Raw genomic sequence first — 15,606 nt, forward strand, 5'->3', positions numbered from 1 at the left:
CCAGGGCCGCTTTAAACACCTATGGGCCCTGGGTAAACCTTTATGGATGTCCCCCACCCCCACCAGGGCTTGCCAAGCAGCTTTCTGCTGAAACAAGTGCAGTAGAAAGGCACAGAGCTACTGTCTACTTCACTCTGTTTGCGGATTCTGCACTTTAAAACAGGAAGTGCAAGAAATCCAAGGGAGACGTATGTGTTAGGCGGGGAGAGTCTGATAGGCACGGACGGGGAGAAGGATCTTGGGGTGATAGTATCTGAGGACCTGAAGGCGACAAAACAGTGCGACAAGGCGGTGGCCGTAGCTAGAAGATTGCTAGGCTGTATAGAGAGAGGTGTGACCAGCAGAAAAAAGGAGGTTTTAATGCCCCTGTATAAGACGTTGGTGAGGCCCCACCTGGAGTATTGTGTTCAGTTTTGGAGGCCGTACCTTGCAAAGGATGTTAAAAAAATGGAAGCGGTGCAAAGAAAACCTACGAGAATGGTATGGGATTTGCGTTCCAAGACGTATGAAGAGAGACTTGCGGACCTGAACATGTATACCCTGGAGGAAAGGAGGAACAGGGGTGATATGATACAGACGTTCAAATATTTGAAAGGTATTAATCCGCAAACGAATCTTTTCCGGAGATGGGAAGGCGGTAAAACGAGAGGACATGAATTGAGATTGAAGGGGGGCAGACTCAGGAAAGATGTCAGGAAGTATTTTTTCACGGAGAGGGTGGTGGATGCTTGGAATGCCCTCCCACGGGAGGTGGTGGAGATGAAAACGGTAACGGAATTCAAACATGCGTGGGATATGCATAAAGGAATCCTGTGCAGAAGGAATGGATCCTCAGAACCTTAGCTAAAATTGGGTGGCAGAGCAGGTGGGGGGAAGAGGGGTTGGTGGTTGGGAGGTGTGGATAGTGGAGGGCAGACTTATATGGTCTGTGCCAGAGCCGGTGATGGGAGACGGGACTGGTGGTTGGGAGGCGGGGAATACTGCTGGGCAGACTTATACGGTCTGTGCCCTGAAAAAGACAGGTACAAATCAAGGTAAGGTATACACATATGAGTTTATTTTGGCAGACTGGATGGACCGTGTAGGTCTTTTTCTGCCGTCATCTACTCTGTTACTATGTAAGTCCATGACAGAAGAGGCAGGACCAGCAGAGCCATCAGCTTTGCAGCCTAGATAGCAGCTCCACACCTATACTGCTACTTTTATTGACAAGCAATACCTTCATGTGAACCTAAAAATGGATTTCTGTATCATGGCATGTTACATATTTTAAAATCAATTATTTCAAGCAATTATGAACATTAAACCACATATACATCTATGGAAACAATTCAACTGTATTTAAAAACCCCTCAAGAGGCAGAGTCTTATCATTTAAACCTGATCAGACAAAAGTCTGCTCAACACACAACAGATTGTAAGCTCTTTGAGCAGGGACTGTCTTTCTTCTATGTTTGTGCAGCGCTGCGTATGCCTTGTAGCGCTATAGAAATGCTAAATAGTAGTAGTAGTAGTAGTAGATTCTGCAACATGTTCTAAAACCCTGTCTCATATTATAACAAACTAAAATTATATTAATGTTTTGCTCAATCTTAGTAAGTCCAACGCACCACCTCTCCATTGCAAAACACTATCAGGCTTATTTTCGAAAGAGAAGGGTGCCCATCTTTTGACACTAATCGGGAGATAGGTGTCCTTCTCCCAGGGTCGCCCAAATCGGCATAATCGAAAGCCAATTTTGGGCGTCCTCAACTGCTTTCCATCGCGGGGATGACCAAAGTTCACGGGGGGGGGGGGGGGGGGGGGGGGTTTGGAAGTGTAGCGAAGGCGGGACTGGGGTGTGCCTAATCCTCCTTAATGACTTGATTCCATTCTATATCTAAACCAACTAATACTAATCCCTTCTAATTTGATTATGTTAATCATATTATCTCTATTCATCAGTATATCTTACCTGTTTTATTTTGTGCTATGTAAATCATTCTACTGAGCTATTTACCTAATTTCTTACACAGTAATATGTTCAATTAGACCAAACCTCTTACCCTGTGTATGATTATACCTTTTGCAACATAATGTAAACCACATTGAGCCTGCAAATGGGTGGGAAAATGTGGGGTACAAATGCAGCAAATAAATAAATAAATAAATAAATAAATAACACATGGGTGTCCTCAACCGATAATGGAAAAAAGAAGGGTGTCCCTGATGAGCACTTGGGCGACTTTACTTGGTTCATTTTTTGTTACAACCAAGCCTCAAAAGGGTGCCCGAACTGACCAGATGACCACCGGAGGGAATCGGGGATGACCTCCCCTTACTACCCCAGTGGTCACCAATCCCCTCCCACCCTAAAAAAAACTTTTTACATATTTTTTGCCAGCCTCAAATGTCATACCCAGCTCCATGACAGCAGTATGCACGTCCCTGGAGCAGTTTTAGTGGGTGCAGTGCACTTCAGGCAGGCGGACACAGGCCCCCCCCTATCTGTTACACTTGTGGTGGTAAATGTGAGCCCTTCAAAACCCACCAGAAACCCACGTTACCCACATGTAGGTGCCCCCCTTCATCCCTTAGGGCTATGGTAGTGGTGTACAGTTGTGGGGAGTGGGTTTTGAGGGGGGGGTTTGGGGGGGGCTAAGAACACAGGCTAAGGGAGCTATGCACCTGGGAGCAATTTCTGAAGTCCACTGCAGTGCCCCCTAGGGTGACCAGTTGGTGTCCTGGCATGTGAGGGGGACCAGTGCACTACGAATGCTGGCTCCTCCCACGACCAAATGGCTTGGATTTTTGAGATGGGCGTCCTCAGTTTCCATTATCGCTGAAAATCTGGGACAACCATCTCTAAGGACGACCTAAATTTCGTGATTTGGGCGTCCCCGACAGTATTATCGAAATGAAAGATGGATGCACACCCCTTCGCCGGGACATCCTGCGAGGACATCATCAGGAAAACTTGGGCACCCCTTTCGATTATGCCCCTCCACGTACAGTGGTGGAAATAAGTATTTGATCCCTTGCTGATTTTGTAAGTTTGCCCACTGACAAAGACATGAGCAGCCCATAATTGAAGGGTAGGTTATTGGTAACAGTGAGAGATAGCACATCACAAATTAAATCCGGAAAATCACATTGTGGAAAGTATATGAATTTATTTGCATTCTGCAGAGGGAAATAAGTATTTAATCCCTCTGGCAAACAAGACCTAATACTTGGTGGCAAAACCCTTGTTGGCAAGCACAGCGGTCAGACGTCTTCTGTAGTTGATGATGAGGTTTGCACACATGTCAGGAGGAATTTTGGTCCACTCCTCTTTGCAGATCATCTCTAAATCATTAAGAGTTCTGGGCTGTCGCTTGGCAACTCGCAGCTTCAGCTCCCTCCATAAGTTTTCAATGGGATTAAGGTCTGGTGACTGGCTAGGCCACTCCATGACCCTAATGTGCTTCTTCCTGAGCCACTCCTTTGTTGCCTTGGCTGTATGTTTTGGGTCATTGTCGTGCTGGAAGACCCAGCCACGACCCATTTTTAAGGCCCTGGCGGAGGGAAGGAGGTTGTCACTCAGAATTGTACGGTACATGGCCCCATCCATTCTCCCATTGATGCGGTGAAGTAGTCCTGTGCCCTTAGCAGAGAAACACCCCCAAAACATAACATTTCCACCTCCATGCTTGACAGTGGGGACGGTGTTCTTTGGGTCATAGGCAGCATTTCTCTTCCTCCAAACACGGCGAGTTGAGTTCATGCCAAAGAGCTCAATTTTTGTCTCATCTGACCACAGCACCTTCTCCCAATCACTCTCGGCATCATCCAGGTGTTCACTGGCAAACTTCAGACGGGCCGTCACATGTGCCTTCCGGAGCAGGGGGACCTTGCGGGCACTGCAGGATTGCAATCCGTTATGTCGTAATGTGTTACCAATGGTTTTCGTGGTGACAGTGGCCCCAGCTGCCTTGAGATCATTGACAAGTTCCCCCCTTGTAGTTGTAGGCTGATTTCTAACCTTCCTCATGATCAAGGATACCCCACGAGGTGAGATTTTGCGTGGAGCCCCAGATCTTTGTCGATTGACAGTCATTTTGTACTTCTTCCATTTTCTTACTATGGCACCAACAGTTGTCTCCTTCTCGCCCAGCGTCTTACTGATGGTTTTGTAGCCCATTCCAGCCTTGTGCAGGTGTATGATCTTGTCCCTGACATCCTTAGACAGCTCCTTGCTCTTGGCCATTTTGTAGAGGTTAGAGTCTGACTGATTCACTGAGTCTGTGGACAGGTGTCTTTCATACAGGTGACCATTGCCGACAGCTGTCTGTCATGCAGGTAACGAGTTGATTTGGAGCATCTACCTGGTCTGTAGGGGCCAGATCTCTTACTGGTTGGTGGGGGATCAAATACTTATTTCCCTCTGCAGAATGCAAATAAATTCATATACTTTCCACAATGTGATTTTCCGGATTTAATTTGTGATGTGCTATCTCTCACTGTTACCAATAACCTACCCTTCAATTATGGGCTGCTCATGTCTTTGTCAGTGGGCAAACTTACAAAATCAGCAAGGGATCAAATACTTATTTCCACCACTGTACATACTTGTGCAAAAACACACTCAGATACCATAACAGCACTAACTCTCAAGACTCAAAGAACAAAGTTATCCATCAAATGGCAGCACTATCAATATTACACCAGTCCCTAGAATTTCAATATACTGCCTAGTGTGGGGGGGGGGGGGGGGAAGAACAGGACTGCTACAGATCTCTGCACAGAAACACATGCTAGCAGGACATTGCACCTTGGTCACAAGCACAAATTACAGCCTCTAATCAAATATGAAACAAGAGACCACATGTCAGTACTAGAGATATGAAGGCAAAAAAAAAAATTTGAATTGAAACCTCAAATCAGACTGCATGTACAGCCAACAAAAGAAATACAAACTGAATTGCAAGATATCAGAGATATGCATTTCCAAAACCTGTCATAATCCAGTCATATTGAAGTTACTATGAAATTCAAAATAAAATACCTTTTTTTTTTACCTTTGTTGTTTGAACAATTTATTATTCCATTTCCTTTGGTCCCAGTGTCTCTTTCCTGTTTTTCTCTGTTTCATCTGTCTTTGTATGGTTGCCTGTCCATCTGACATTTCTTCTCTCCATGCCCCTTTTCCAGCATCTACTCTCCCAGTCTCCCTATCTCCCTTCATTTTCTGGCATCTGCTCTTTCAGTCTCCCCCCCCCCCCCCCCATTTTCCAACACCTGCTCTCCCAGCCTCCCCATCTCTCCCCCCTTTTCCGGCATCTGCCCTCCCAGTGTCCCCATGTCCCCCCTTTTCCAGCATCTGCCCTCCCAGTGTCCCCATGTCCCCCCATTTCTGGCATCTGCCCTCCCAGTGTCCCCATTCTCCCCTTTTTCCAGTATTCTGTCCATTGTCCACCATCTCCCCACCTTTTCGGCATTGTCCCTCTATGTCCCTATCTCACCCCTCTTCCAGCATTGTCTACCATCCCCCCTTTCCAGTAGTGTCCCTGTCTCTCCTCCCCCTTTCCAGTAGTATCTCTGTCTCTCCCTCCTCCTTTCCAGTAGTGTTCCTATTTCCCCATATCCTCCTCCTTTCCAGTAGTGTCTGTATCTCCCCCTCCTTTCCAATAGTGTCCCTTTCTCCCCTCCTTTCCAGTAGTCCCTGTCTCACCATCTCCCCCCTCCTTTCCAGTAGTGTCCCTATCTCCCCATCCTCCCCTCCTTTTCAGTAATGTTCCCATCTCCCCCTTCTTTCCAGTTGTGTCCCTATCTCCCCATTTCCCCCCTCCTTTCCAGTAGTGTCCCTATCTCCCCATCCTCCCCTTCTTTTCAGTAGTGTTCCCATCGCCCCCTTCTTTCCAGTTGTGTCCCTATCTCCCCATTTCCCCCTCCTTTTCAGTAGTGTCCCTATCTGCCCCTTCTTTCCAGTACTGTCCTTATCTCACCCCTTTCTAGTACTGTCCCTATCTCCCACTCCTTTCCAGTAGTGTTCCCATCTCCCCCTTCTTTCCAGTAGTGTCAATATATCCCCATTTCCCCCTCCTTTCCAGTTGTGTCCCTATATCTCCATTTCCCCCTCCTTTTCAGCAGTGTCCCTATCTCCCCCGTTCTTTCCAGTAGTGTCCTTATCTCACCCCTTTCCAGTAGTGTCCCTATCTCCCCATCTCCCCCTCCTTTCCAGTAGTGTCAATATCTCCCCATTTCCCCCTCCTTTCCAGTAGTGTCCCCCTCTCCCCACTCCTTTCTAGTAGTGTCCCCTCCTTCCCCTTCTTTCTAGTGGTGTCCCTATCGCCCCATCTCTCCCTTTCCAATAGTGTCCCTATCTCCCCATCCCCCCTCCTTTCAAGTAGTGTCCCTATCTCCCCATCCCCCCTCCTTTCTAGTACTGTCCCTATCTCCCCATCTTCTCAGGCGCATCCCGTCTACGCGGAAAACAGGAAGCTGCAGCACAGTAGGCAGGACACGTCTGAAAAGAGGCCCCAATGTCGGTAGAAGGTTGACTTTCTTAATCGCTGATGTTGGAGAAGTATGACGACCACAGGACAGGAGAGCGCGGGTGGAAGGGAGAAAGAGAGAGATGCAAGACTCAGACAGACAGGGCAGAGAACGGAGAGAGACATATTCAGACTCAAGGACAAATTTACCAATGTGCAACAGGGTAGCTGAGCCCCCTATATGCAGGAGGCCCGGGGCAGCTGCCCCCTTTGCCCCCTTTGCCCATTGGTAAAAGCGGCCCTGTATAGGTCTGGGATGTGTTTGCTCTTTGCAGAGTTTCTTTACTGGAACTCTGAATGGATTCCCCCTCCTCTCTCTATCTCCACTAACTTGAGAGAGATGGTATTATAGGGGGCCCATATTAATTCCCTGCCCCCTCTCCCCCCGGGACCTATTCAGTCCTAGCTACATGACTACTAGGACAGCAATTTCTCTTTCTTCAATTATCAGGATAGCTCTGCCCTTGCTCTGCCTCCACACTGTCCTGATGTAGTGCTGTTGAAAATCAGTGGATGGTGGCAATCAGTGGCACTTATCCAGGTAACAGGTGCTGTTGCTTCGGTAAGTGCGTTGAATAATCGGGCCACGGACATTTTACATCATGCGCTACATTCATCGTACAAACATGAAGCATGCAAGCACAAAGACTTCAAGCAAGGAACCGAGCAGACGAATGTTGGAATGCACAGAGCGCTAATCTGAACCTATGCTGTCAGTTCACTCACTGAAAGGAAAGGCGATGTTAACGCAAGGTACTCTGCATACCTAGAACTGGAGAGGCCCCTGGCGCAGGAGTGATAACTACAGAAAGAAATCACAAAAATTGTGAAATGAGTAAATGGGCAGTACGAGAAGAGCAGCAGTGCATTACTCAAGGTTATGGGACTAACAACATTCACTGCATCTCATATAGGTTCAATCATCCACCTCACTGCTGGAAAAGAAACAGTCAAAAGAAAACTGTAATTGCAAACTGTTCCACACACTACCACTGGTATCTTAGCCCATACACAGTGCATCTCTACAATATTTCTCTGTCTCTTGCTCATGAGCTGTGAGAAATCAGACTAAGCCTGACTGTGTGTAGTCTTTCTCCTGAGGTGTGAGTAATCAGCCTAAGTGTGTGTGCACTCTCTAGCCTGAGCTGTAAGGGATCAGACTAAGCACGTGTGTGCTCTCTCTACTTAGATTTAGGAGATCAGACTAAGCTCTGCAGTGCAAGAATGCATGTGTCCTGAAAGCTAAATATGCCCAGCCCCATAGTCAAAGGTAGTTGCATGGGGCAAGCAGCATTGACTAATAGGCCATGCCTGAATTTCAGTTGCATTATTCAGATAATCCTGTTGAAAGTTTGTACAAACCACCCTAATACTATCTGGGAAGCATCGGGGTGGTCTGGAGCAGAGCCAAGAGTTACCCAGCAACCAGCAGTATTCTGCAAAAAAGCTGTTCTAAACCAGGGTTTCCAACCTCAGCCCTTGCCCAGTCGAGATTTCAGAATTTCCATAATAAATATGCCACGAGATCTTTTTGCATACATTGCAGGCAGTGAATGCAAATAGATTTTGTGCATAGTAATTGGGGAAATCCTGAATACCCAACTGTGGTGCGGCCCTCGAGGAATGAGGTTGGATGCCCCTGTTCTAAACTATCCGGCTTGTTATCCCAGTAATGGCACTAAATATCCCCATTATCCAGGTGACTCTTGATGCAGGATCAATATTCAACTGCAGCGGTCAGGGCTTGTTTTAAATGCTGACCTCCGTGGTCAAGTTAAACCTGGATATTCAGCACTGGTGATACCTGGATTTGGCACTGAATATTCAGGTATAACTTGACCATGGAAGTCGGTATTTAAAACAAGCCCTGACCGCTGTGGCCGAATATCGATCCTTCGTAGGGAACACTTCTTGGTGTGTTTGGTGCTTCTGTTATGCCCCCATATTCATGGAGGCAAGGTACATTGTGATGTATATTTAATATGAATATTATTTGTATTTAATTGCATTGTTTGTATAATAGATAGCACTGTGTACTGGTTTGCAGGTCCTGTGATTGGCTCCTTGTGAGCCTTCCCTATTGGCTGTCAGCTCTGGGCTAGGGCCAGACCAGCCCTCTTTTGCAAAGTTGCCATGTTGGGCAGTTTCCTGCAACTGCCCGCGGGATTTCTGAAAAAGCCATGAGTTGCGGGTTTTTGGGTGCTTTTTAGCCCATGGCCGCGGGTTGGGCGCTGTTTTTAGCTGCTGCCACAGCCACGGGTTGAGAATGTGCCGCTAGTCTGTGCAGGCAGTGCTGCTCGTCCCCTGGACCCTGACTCTTCCTGCCCTCAGCTCCCCTCGCTTCTATTGGTCCTAATTGAACCAAGGTATGTTGGTCCTAATTGGATCAATAGGAGGGCGAGGGAGGCGGGATCCACCATGATTCTGATCATCGGCGGCGGCAGCCAGCGCCTGCATTTACTGCTGCTGCTTTGTGCTTTTGTAAGTTCTCCGTCCCTCCTCCTCCTCATCCACTCGTGGTGCGTGCAGCGGTGTGCGTGCGCGCCTTTGTTCAAATTCCAGTCAGGATGAGATGGAGACAGTCAGACTCAGTGGTGGTCACTTTCTGTGCCCCCCCCTTGACCTCGGCTCTGTAGAGAAAATGTTTTGCTAATATAGGGTTAATCATTTTTACAATTTCTAAATAAATGTAGATTCTCTGACCTTGTGCATTATAAGTAGAACTACATGTTCCTAGATATGCTTTTGGAGTCAGGCAAGCTTACTAACAGTCTAGAACTGTAGCATAATTGTGATGACAGACACATAGACATGCAATGCCTCCTTTGTGAAGCTGCAGGTAGGCATTGCAAGGTAAAGACTTATAAGTGCAGGGGGGGGGGGGGGATTTTGGTTCAGACAACCTCCGGACTGTTTGTGTTTAAGCCTGTTTGATCTCTTGAGATTCATGAGTATTGTTAATAAAATTCTTTTAACAGGCTCCTCGATGTTGGCTCTGGTGGCAGGTCACCCCTCCTGATCTGCTCTTGTGAGTCAGATCAGATCATCAGGAGAGAGGGACCCGTGGCCAACACCAGAGAGGAGGACAGAGCTGGAGGAGCTGTAGAAGAAAGCACTTGAGTCCATTGGCCGGGTGGAGGGAGGGGAGGGAGCCGAGCTATGAGCTGCTGCAAGCACATTGTTGTGCTTTAATGTTGGTAGCATTTTTATTTAATCTCACTTATATGAGTAGTAATTTGTTATAAATCGTAATGTGTGTCATTTGGAGGGGCTGGTTATAGTGACACTCTAGCATGTGTTTATTGTGAAGAGATTTTTTTTCTCCTGGTAAAGGGCCACTAAAACAGACATCATGTTATTTATTTTTTTTATTTATTTGTTACATTTGTATCCCACATTTTCCCACCTATTTGCAGGCTCAATGTGGCTTATATGGTACCAGAAAGGTGATTGCAGACTCTGGTGTAAACAAATACATAGTGAAGTTGTGGTAAGATAACGTTCATGTAGTATAGCCACATAAGGGAATCGTACTTTTTTTTGCAGAGATCAGGCATTTATTTTGGATTGGTAGGGTATACCTTTTTAAACAGGTAAGCTTTTAGTGTTCTCCGGAAGTGTAGGTGGTCGTACATAGTTTTCAAGGCTTTTGGTAGTGCGTTCCACAGTTGTGTGCTTATGTAGGAAAAACTGGATGAGTAAGTTGATTTGTATTTGAGTCCTTTGCAGCTTGGGTAGAGGTTTAGGTACGTTCGTGTTGATTCAAATGTGTTTCTAGTTGGTAGGTCCATCAAGTCTGTCATGTATCCCAGGGCTTCGCCCATAGTGCAGATTTTGAAAGCAATGCGTTCTTTGATTGGGAGCCAGTGTAGTTTTTCGCGGAGGGGTTATGAGAATCAGGTGCTCAAATTCATAGTTTCTATCTATTCATTTACTTATTTACAGCATTAAACATGATTTAGGCTGAAACCTGGGAGAAGTAAAATCTTTTTCTCTGTGCCTAGATCCAAAGAGATAGATGGTTTGTGGTGGGAACTTGCTCCATTTGTTTTATGGGTGGATGGATGGATTATTAATTTGTTCTAATTATAATTAAGATGATGCTGCAGATTATGGTGTTGATTACTTTCAGCAGGCTGGGTGTGAGAGGCTCAGTCTGTGCCTTGCATGACATGTGCTAGCAGCTTTTCTGAGAGCTGACCTTTCTTAGTTCCACTGTGGTTCCATCAAGGTTTTTTTTAACCTTCTCTTTCTCCTCTCTCTCTCTCTCTCTCTCTCCTTTGGGTTCTTTCCTTAGAGCAAGCCCTTCCCAAATCTCAAAGGCTTCTCCCTAAGATTGTTGTAAAAGGCATTTTCCCTTTGTTTCTCCCAGTTTGAGTTTACAGCTTTGCCTCTTGAGGGGGTGAGGTTACACTACTTGAACTAGAAGGACTTTTTATACTTGGACTTTGCATATACTTTTGTGTTTTAACCAAAGAATCAGAGTTCCTCTAATGAGCCTAAACTAAAACCCTTACAGCTTGAACTTGGTAATAGTAAAACCTATTTGTTAACCAGCAGCTAGATAACAATTTGTAGTAGTCAGCAATTAAGATTTGTAAGGGAGACAGCTAGCTCTGTCAGCGCAGTCTCGTGATCAATACACAGAGGCTGTATTGTGTGGATGTGCTGAAACAATGCAATAAGTTACATTTTCTTGCAAAGTAACATTTTCTGTGAAACTGACATATTCTTTCTCTGTGAGAACTACAGAACTACTAAACTGTACTGCGCATGTGCATGTGTGATGTATGGCATGTGTGATGCGCATGATCACTAATGATGTATAAGAATGAGTGTCAGATGATGCTCGTGGCGCAGTATCCTGAGTCTGAACTTAGTACTGTGTCAGCTAGCTAATAAAAGTTGCCTTGCTTTGGAAGTCAGCGTCTCGGCCTCCTGATTTACTTGCTGAACAGTCCAGTTACACTCTCAGTAGTGCAGAGATCTGGGCTCTCCTTGCCTCGGAGGTGGCTTGGTATGGACTCCAAGTTGCAATAGTCACAGTTCTTACAGGCAGCTGAGTTGTAGATTGGATTCTCTTTGTGTATTGGGAGAATAGCAATAAAGATTTGCTGAAGAACTGAGTTGTAAAGTTTTCTACTTGAGGAGGAGGAGGAGGTTTAACTGACTGTGAAGTCACACTGAACGTGAAATAATTCTACAAAAGACTTAGCTCTTTCCAGTGCATTTTTGCTAGCAAAAAAGATGACAATACTCAAAAGCTAGGCCACCCTTTAGGGGTGGGGTGATCACTGAGGGACCCACCCCACAATAGCCAGGCCCCTTGCAACTAGTCACAGAATCTATGGCAAGGCAGAATTGGTGTGTAGAGCCTGAGCTCTTTCATTAAAACTTGGGCCCATGGGTCAATTTTAGCAATCAGGGCCACCGAGAGACTGAGCCGGGCCTGGGGCAGGGCCACCGCTGCTGGGCCCGGGGCAGAATTATCATTGACACCGCAGCTCCCCCAAAATCATTATCGCCACTGCCACTCCTCCTCCATCCCACCCGTCCAAAGTACTTTGGCTGGCCCCGCCAGCTGCAGGCAGTGCGGTTCCTTCTTCTGCCCAGCATTGCCTGCCCCTGAGGCTGCTTTCCTCAGGTCGCACATGCTCAGTCTCAAAACTGAACATGCATGGCCTGAGGACCCAGCAGCTACTAGGCAGGAAATGCAAGGGGGGCCCAGCGCCAGAGTTTTCTCTCCCCTGCTCCTGTTGGGACGCGATCACCTGGGTCCCGTCAGGAGCAGGATAGAGAGACCCCTGTACCGGGTCCCCCCTGGAGACCCAGGCCCGGGGAAATTGCCCCCATGCCCCTCCTCTTACTACTACTACTACTTATAATTTCTATAGCGCTACTAGACGTACACAGAGCTGTACAATTGAACATGAAGAGACAGTCCCTGCTCGACAGAGCTTACAATCTAATTGGGACTAAGTAGACAACGGAAAAGGTGCCAGTACTTAGTACTCCCAAGTACCCCCTCAAAAAAAAGCCCTGGCTCTTTCTATAGCAGATTAAGTGAGAGTTACTGACATAAATTGCACTAATTGAAATATTTGTGGTGTCTGTCTGAGAAAGAACATGTGCTGACTTTAGCTTCAGAACTTTTAGTACAAGAACAGTGCTGGGCAGACTTCTACAGTCTGTGCCCTGAAAATGGAAAGGACAAATCAAACTCGGGTATACATATAAAGTATCGCATACCATGTAAAATGAGTTTATCTTGTTGGGCAGACTGGATGGACCATTCAGCTCTTTATCTGTAGTCATTTACTATGTTACTATCGGGCTCATTTTCAAAAGAGAAGAACGTCTATCTTTCGACATAAAACGGAAGATGGACGTCCTCACAGAGACGTCCAAATCGGTATAATCGAAACCCGATTTTGGACGGCTCCAACTGCAGTCCGTCGCAAGGACATCCAAATTTCAAGGGGGCGTGTGGAAGGCGTAGCGAAGGCGGGACCTGGATGTGCCTAACACTTGGACGTCTTTGACCCATAATTTAAAAAAAGCAAGGACATCCCTGACGAACACTTGGACGTTTTCACCTGGATGTGTGTTTTTTACGAATAAGGCACAAAAAGGTGCCTGAAATGACCAGATGACCACCGGAGGGAATCTGGGATGATCTCCCGTTACTCCCCCAGTGGTCAATAACCCCCTCCCACCCTCAAAAAACATCTTTAAAAATATTTCGTGCCAGCCTGTATGCCAGCCTCAGATGTCATACTCAGGTCCATGACAGAGCATGCAGGTCCCTGGAGCAGTTTTAGTGGGTACTGCAGTGCACTTCAGACAGGCGGAACCAGGCCCATACCCCCCCTACCTGTTACATTTGTGGAGGAAACAGCGACCTCTCCAAAACCCACCACAAACCCACATAAGGGAAAGTGGTATAGAGTCTGTAAAATCTAGGACACTGATTAGGTCCTGGATGCTATGTTATTGACACAAGTTAAATACTGATAACACCAAATTTTTACTTTTTGATAGAGGAGTGTGGTAGCCGTGTTAGTCCACTCTTAAGTTTATCAATAGAAATCAAACAAAATAAAACATGGAAAAGAAAATAAGATGATACCTTTTTTATTGGACATAACTTAATACATTTCTTGATTAGCTTTCGAAGGTTGCCCTTTGAAGTCAGAATGATTGAATATTTTAACACCCAACAGAAAGGACTTAACAAGGATCTGGGGTTCCTAGCCCATTATAAACCATAAAGTTGTATTTCTCTGTTGATCACCCCACCCCTCACCTATCCACACCCATCCTGTTAGAATATCAATGATATGCTTTGATGTCCCCATGCATACCTCCTACCCACCCCCATCCTCCTACCCTGTCAGACTGTCATAGTAATGCTTGAATGTTTTCACTTATATACACTGTCAGCTAGCACATTTGCTTATTTCCGATCTGACGAAGAAGGGCAACTTTCGAAAGCTAATCAAGAAATGTATTAAGTTATGTCCAATAAAAAAGGTATCATCTTATTTTCTTTTCCATGTTTTATTTTGTTTGATTTCTATTGATACTTTTTGATAGTAATCCTGACCCTTTAGTGCACCATATAATGGTGGATCAAACTAGGCATTCACGTTCTTCTGTTATAAAGATACTGGGGGTTTATACTGACCAGAATTTATCCCTTGACTCTCAATTCAATACTCTAAGAGCTCTTTCTTTCTTCTGAGGAATTTAAGATGCATAAGAAAGTATTTTGGAGTATTGTGTTCAGTTCTGGTCGCCTCATCTCAAAAAAGATATAAAGGAATTGGAGAAGGTGCAGAGAAGGGCGACGAAAATGATAAAAGGGATGGGATGACTACCTTATGAGGAGAGGTTAAGAAGTCTAGGACTCTTTAGCCGGAGAAAAGGCGGCTGAGGGGTGATATGATAGAGGTGTACAAAATAATGAGTGGGGTAGAGCGGACAGATGTGAAGCGTTTGTTTACGCTTTCTAACAATAATAGAACTAGGGGACACAAGATGAAATTAGAATGTGGTAGGTTTAAAACAAATGGGAGAAAGTTTTTCTTTACTCAGCGTGTGGTTAGACTCTGGAACTCATTGCCGGAGAAGGTAGTGATGGCAGCTGGCCTTGCTGAGTTTAAAGGGGGTCTGGACAGATTCCTGAAGGAAACGTCCATTGATCGTTATTAAATTCTGGGTTTTTGCCAGGTTCTTGGGGCCTGGAATGGCCGCTGTCGGAGACAGAGTGCTGGGCTTGATGGACCTTTGGTCTTTTCTCAGCGTGGCAATGCTTATGTACTTATGTACTTATAATTTGAGCAGTTCAGATTATTGGTACAGGGTTGCTTTTGTCCAAGCTGGACTATTGTAATCTTAACTATTTGGGCAGGCCTAGTCAAGTTATCCAGCAATAGCAAACAATCCAGAACACTGCAATCCAATTAATTTTCTCATTACAGAAGCAGGATACAACTTCTTCATATTTTGTTGAATTACATTGGTTGCCTATAGAGGCGAAGATTATGTTCAAATTCTTTTGCTTTCTATATCCTAAATGGTGAATGCCAAGTTTATATAATGGATCATATAGAAATTATTTTCAATAATAGGGATAGAAGATCATTTCACAATTCAAGCTTCGAGGTCCTGAAGTGATTTTAATATTTGTTTTGCTGCTCAGTTATTTTTCTTCTTATTCAAGAAAAATGTAAAATCTTTTAAAGAAGTTTGTTAAAATGAGTTCTTGAATAAGATTCTCTATTTTTTTGCATCTCAAGAGACGGTCTTGGTATTTCAATTATTGTAAACCGCTAAGAACCTGAAGGTATCAGTAGTATAGAAGTATATTGTAATGTACTGTAACGTAATAGTGATTCTTAACTTCATCTGGCAGAAAGGCCTTCACAGAGCTAGAAATAATAATCTTATATTCCCAGCCATTCAACCTTCCTTCATCCCTACTTTTTCTGCTCTTCATTCACTTCTCCCCAGTTTTCCCTCTGATTCTTCCTGGTTTTTTGCTCCCTCTTTCTAAAGGCTGCTATTGGTTATGAGTAGGTCATAAGAA

The 15,606-nt window shown here is 45.3% G+C and overlaps 1 protein-coding gene across 7 annotated transcripts in view; it reads right to left on the reverse strand.

The window, feature by feature from the left end:
* ELN (elastin) overlaps positions 1-15,606 on the reverse strand; it is a 535,722-nt gene that overhangs the window by 125,257 nt on the left and 394,859 nt on the right. For 6 of the 7 annotated variants that reach the window (XM_030186281.1, XM_030186283.1, XM_030186277.1 and 3 more), the window contains one exon: positions 7,282-7,317. The exons of the other annotated variant lie outside the window; for it this stretch is intronic. In XM_030186281.1, the coding sequence (XP_030042141.1) occupies positions 7,282-7,317 (36 nt within the window). The remainder of the gene's footprint in view (positions 1-7,281; positions 7,318-15,606) is intronic. 7 annotated transcript variants of the gene reach the window in all.

Source organism: Microcaecilia unicolor, chromosome 13, assembly GCF_901765095.1.
Source record: "Microcaecilia unicolor chromosome 13, aMicUni1.1, whole genome shotgun sequence".
Taxonomy (NCBI): Eukaryota; Metazoa; Chordata; class Amphibia; order Gymnophiona; family Siphonopidae; genus Microcaecilia; species Microcaecilia unicolor.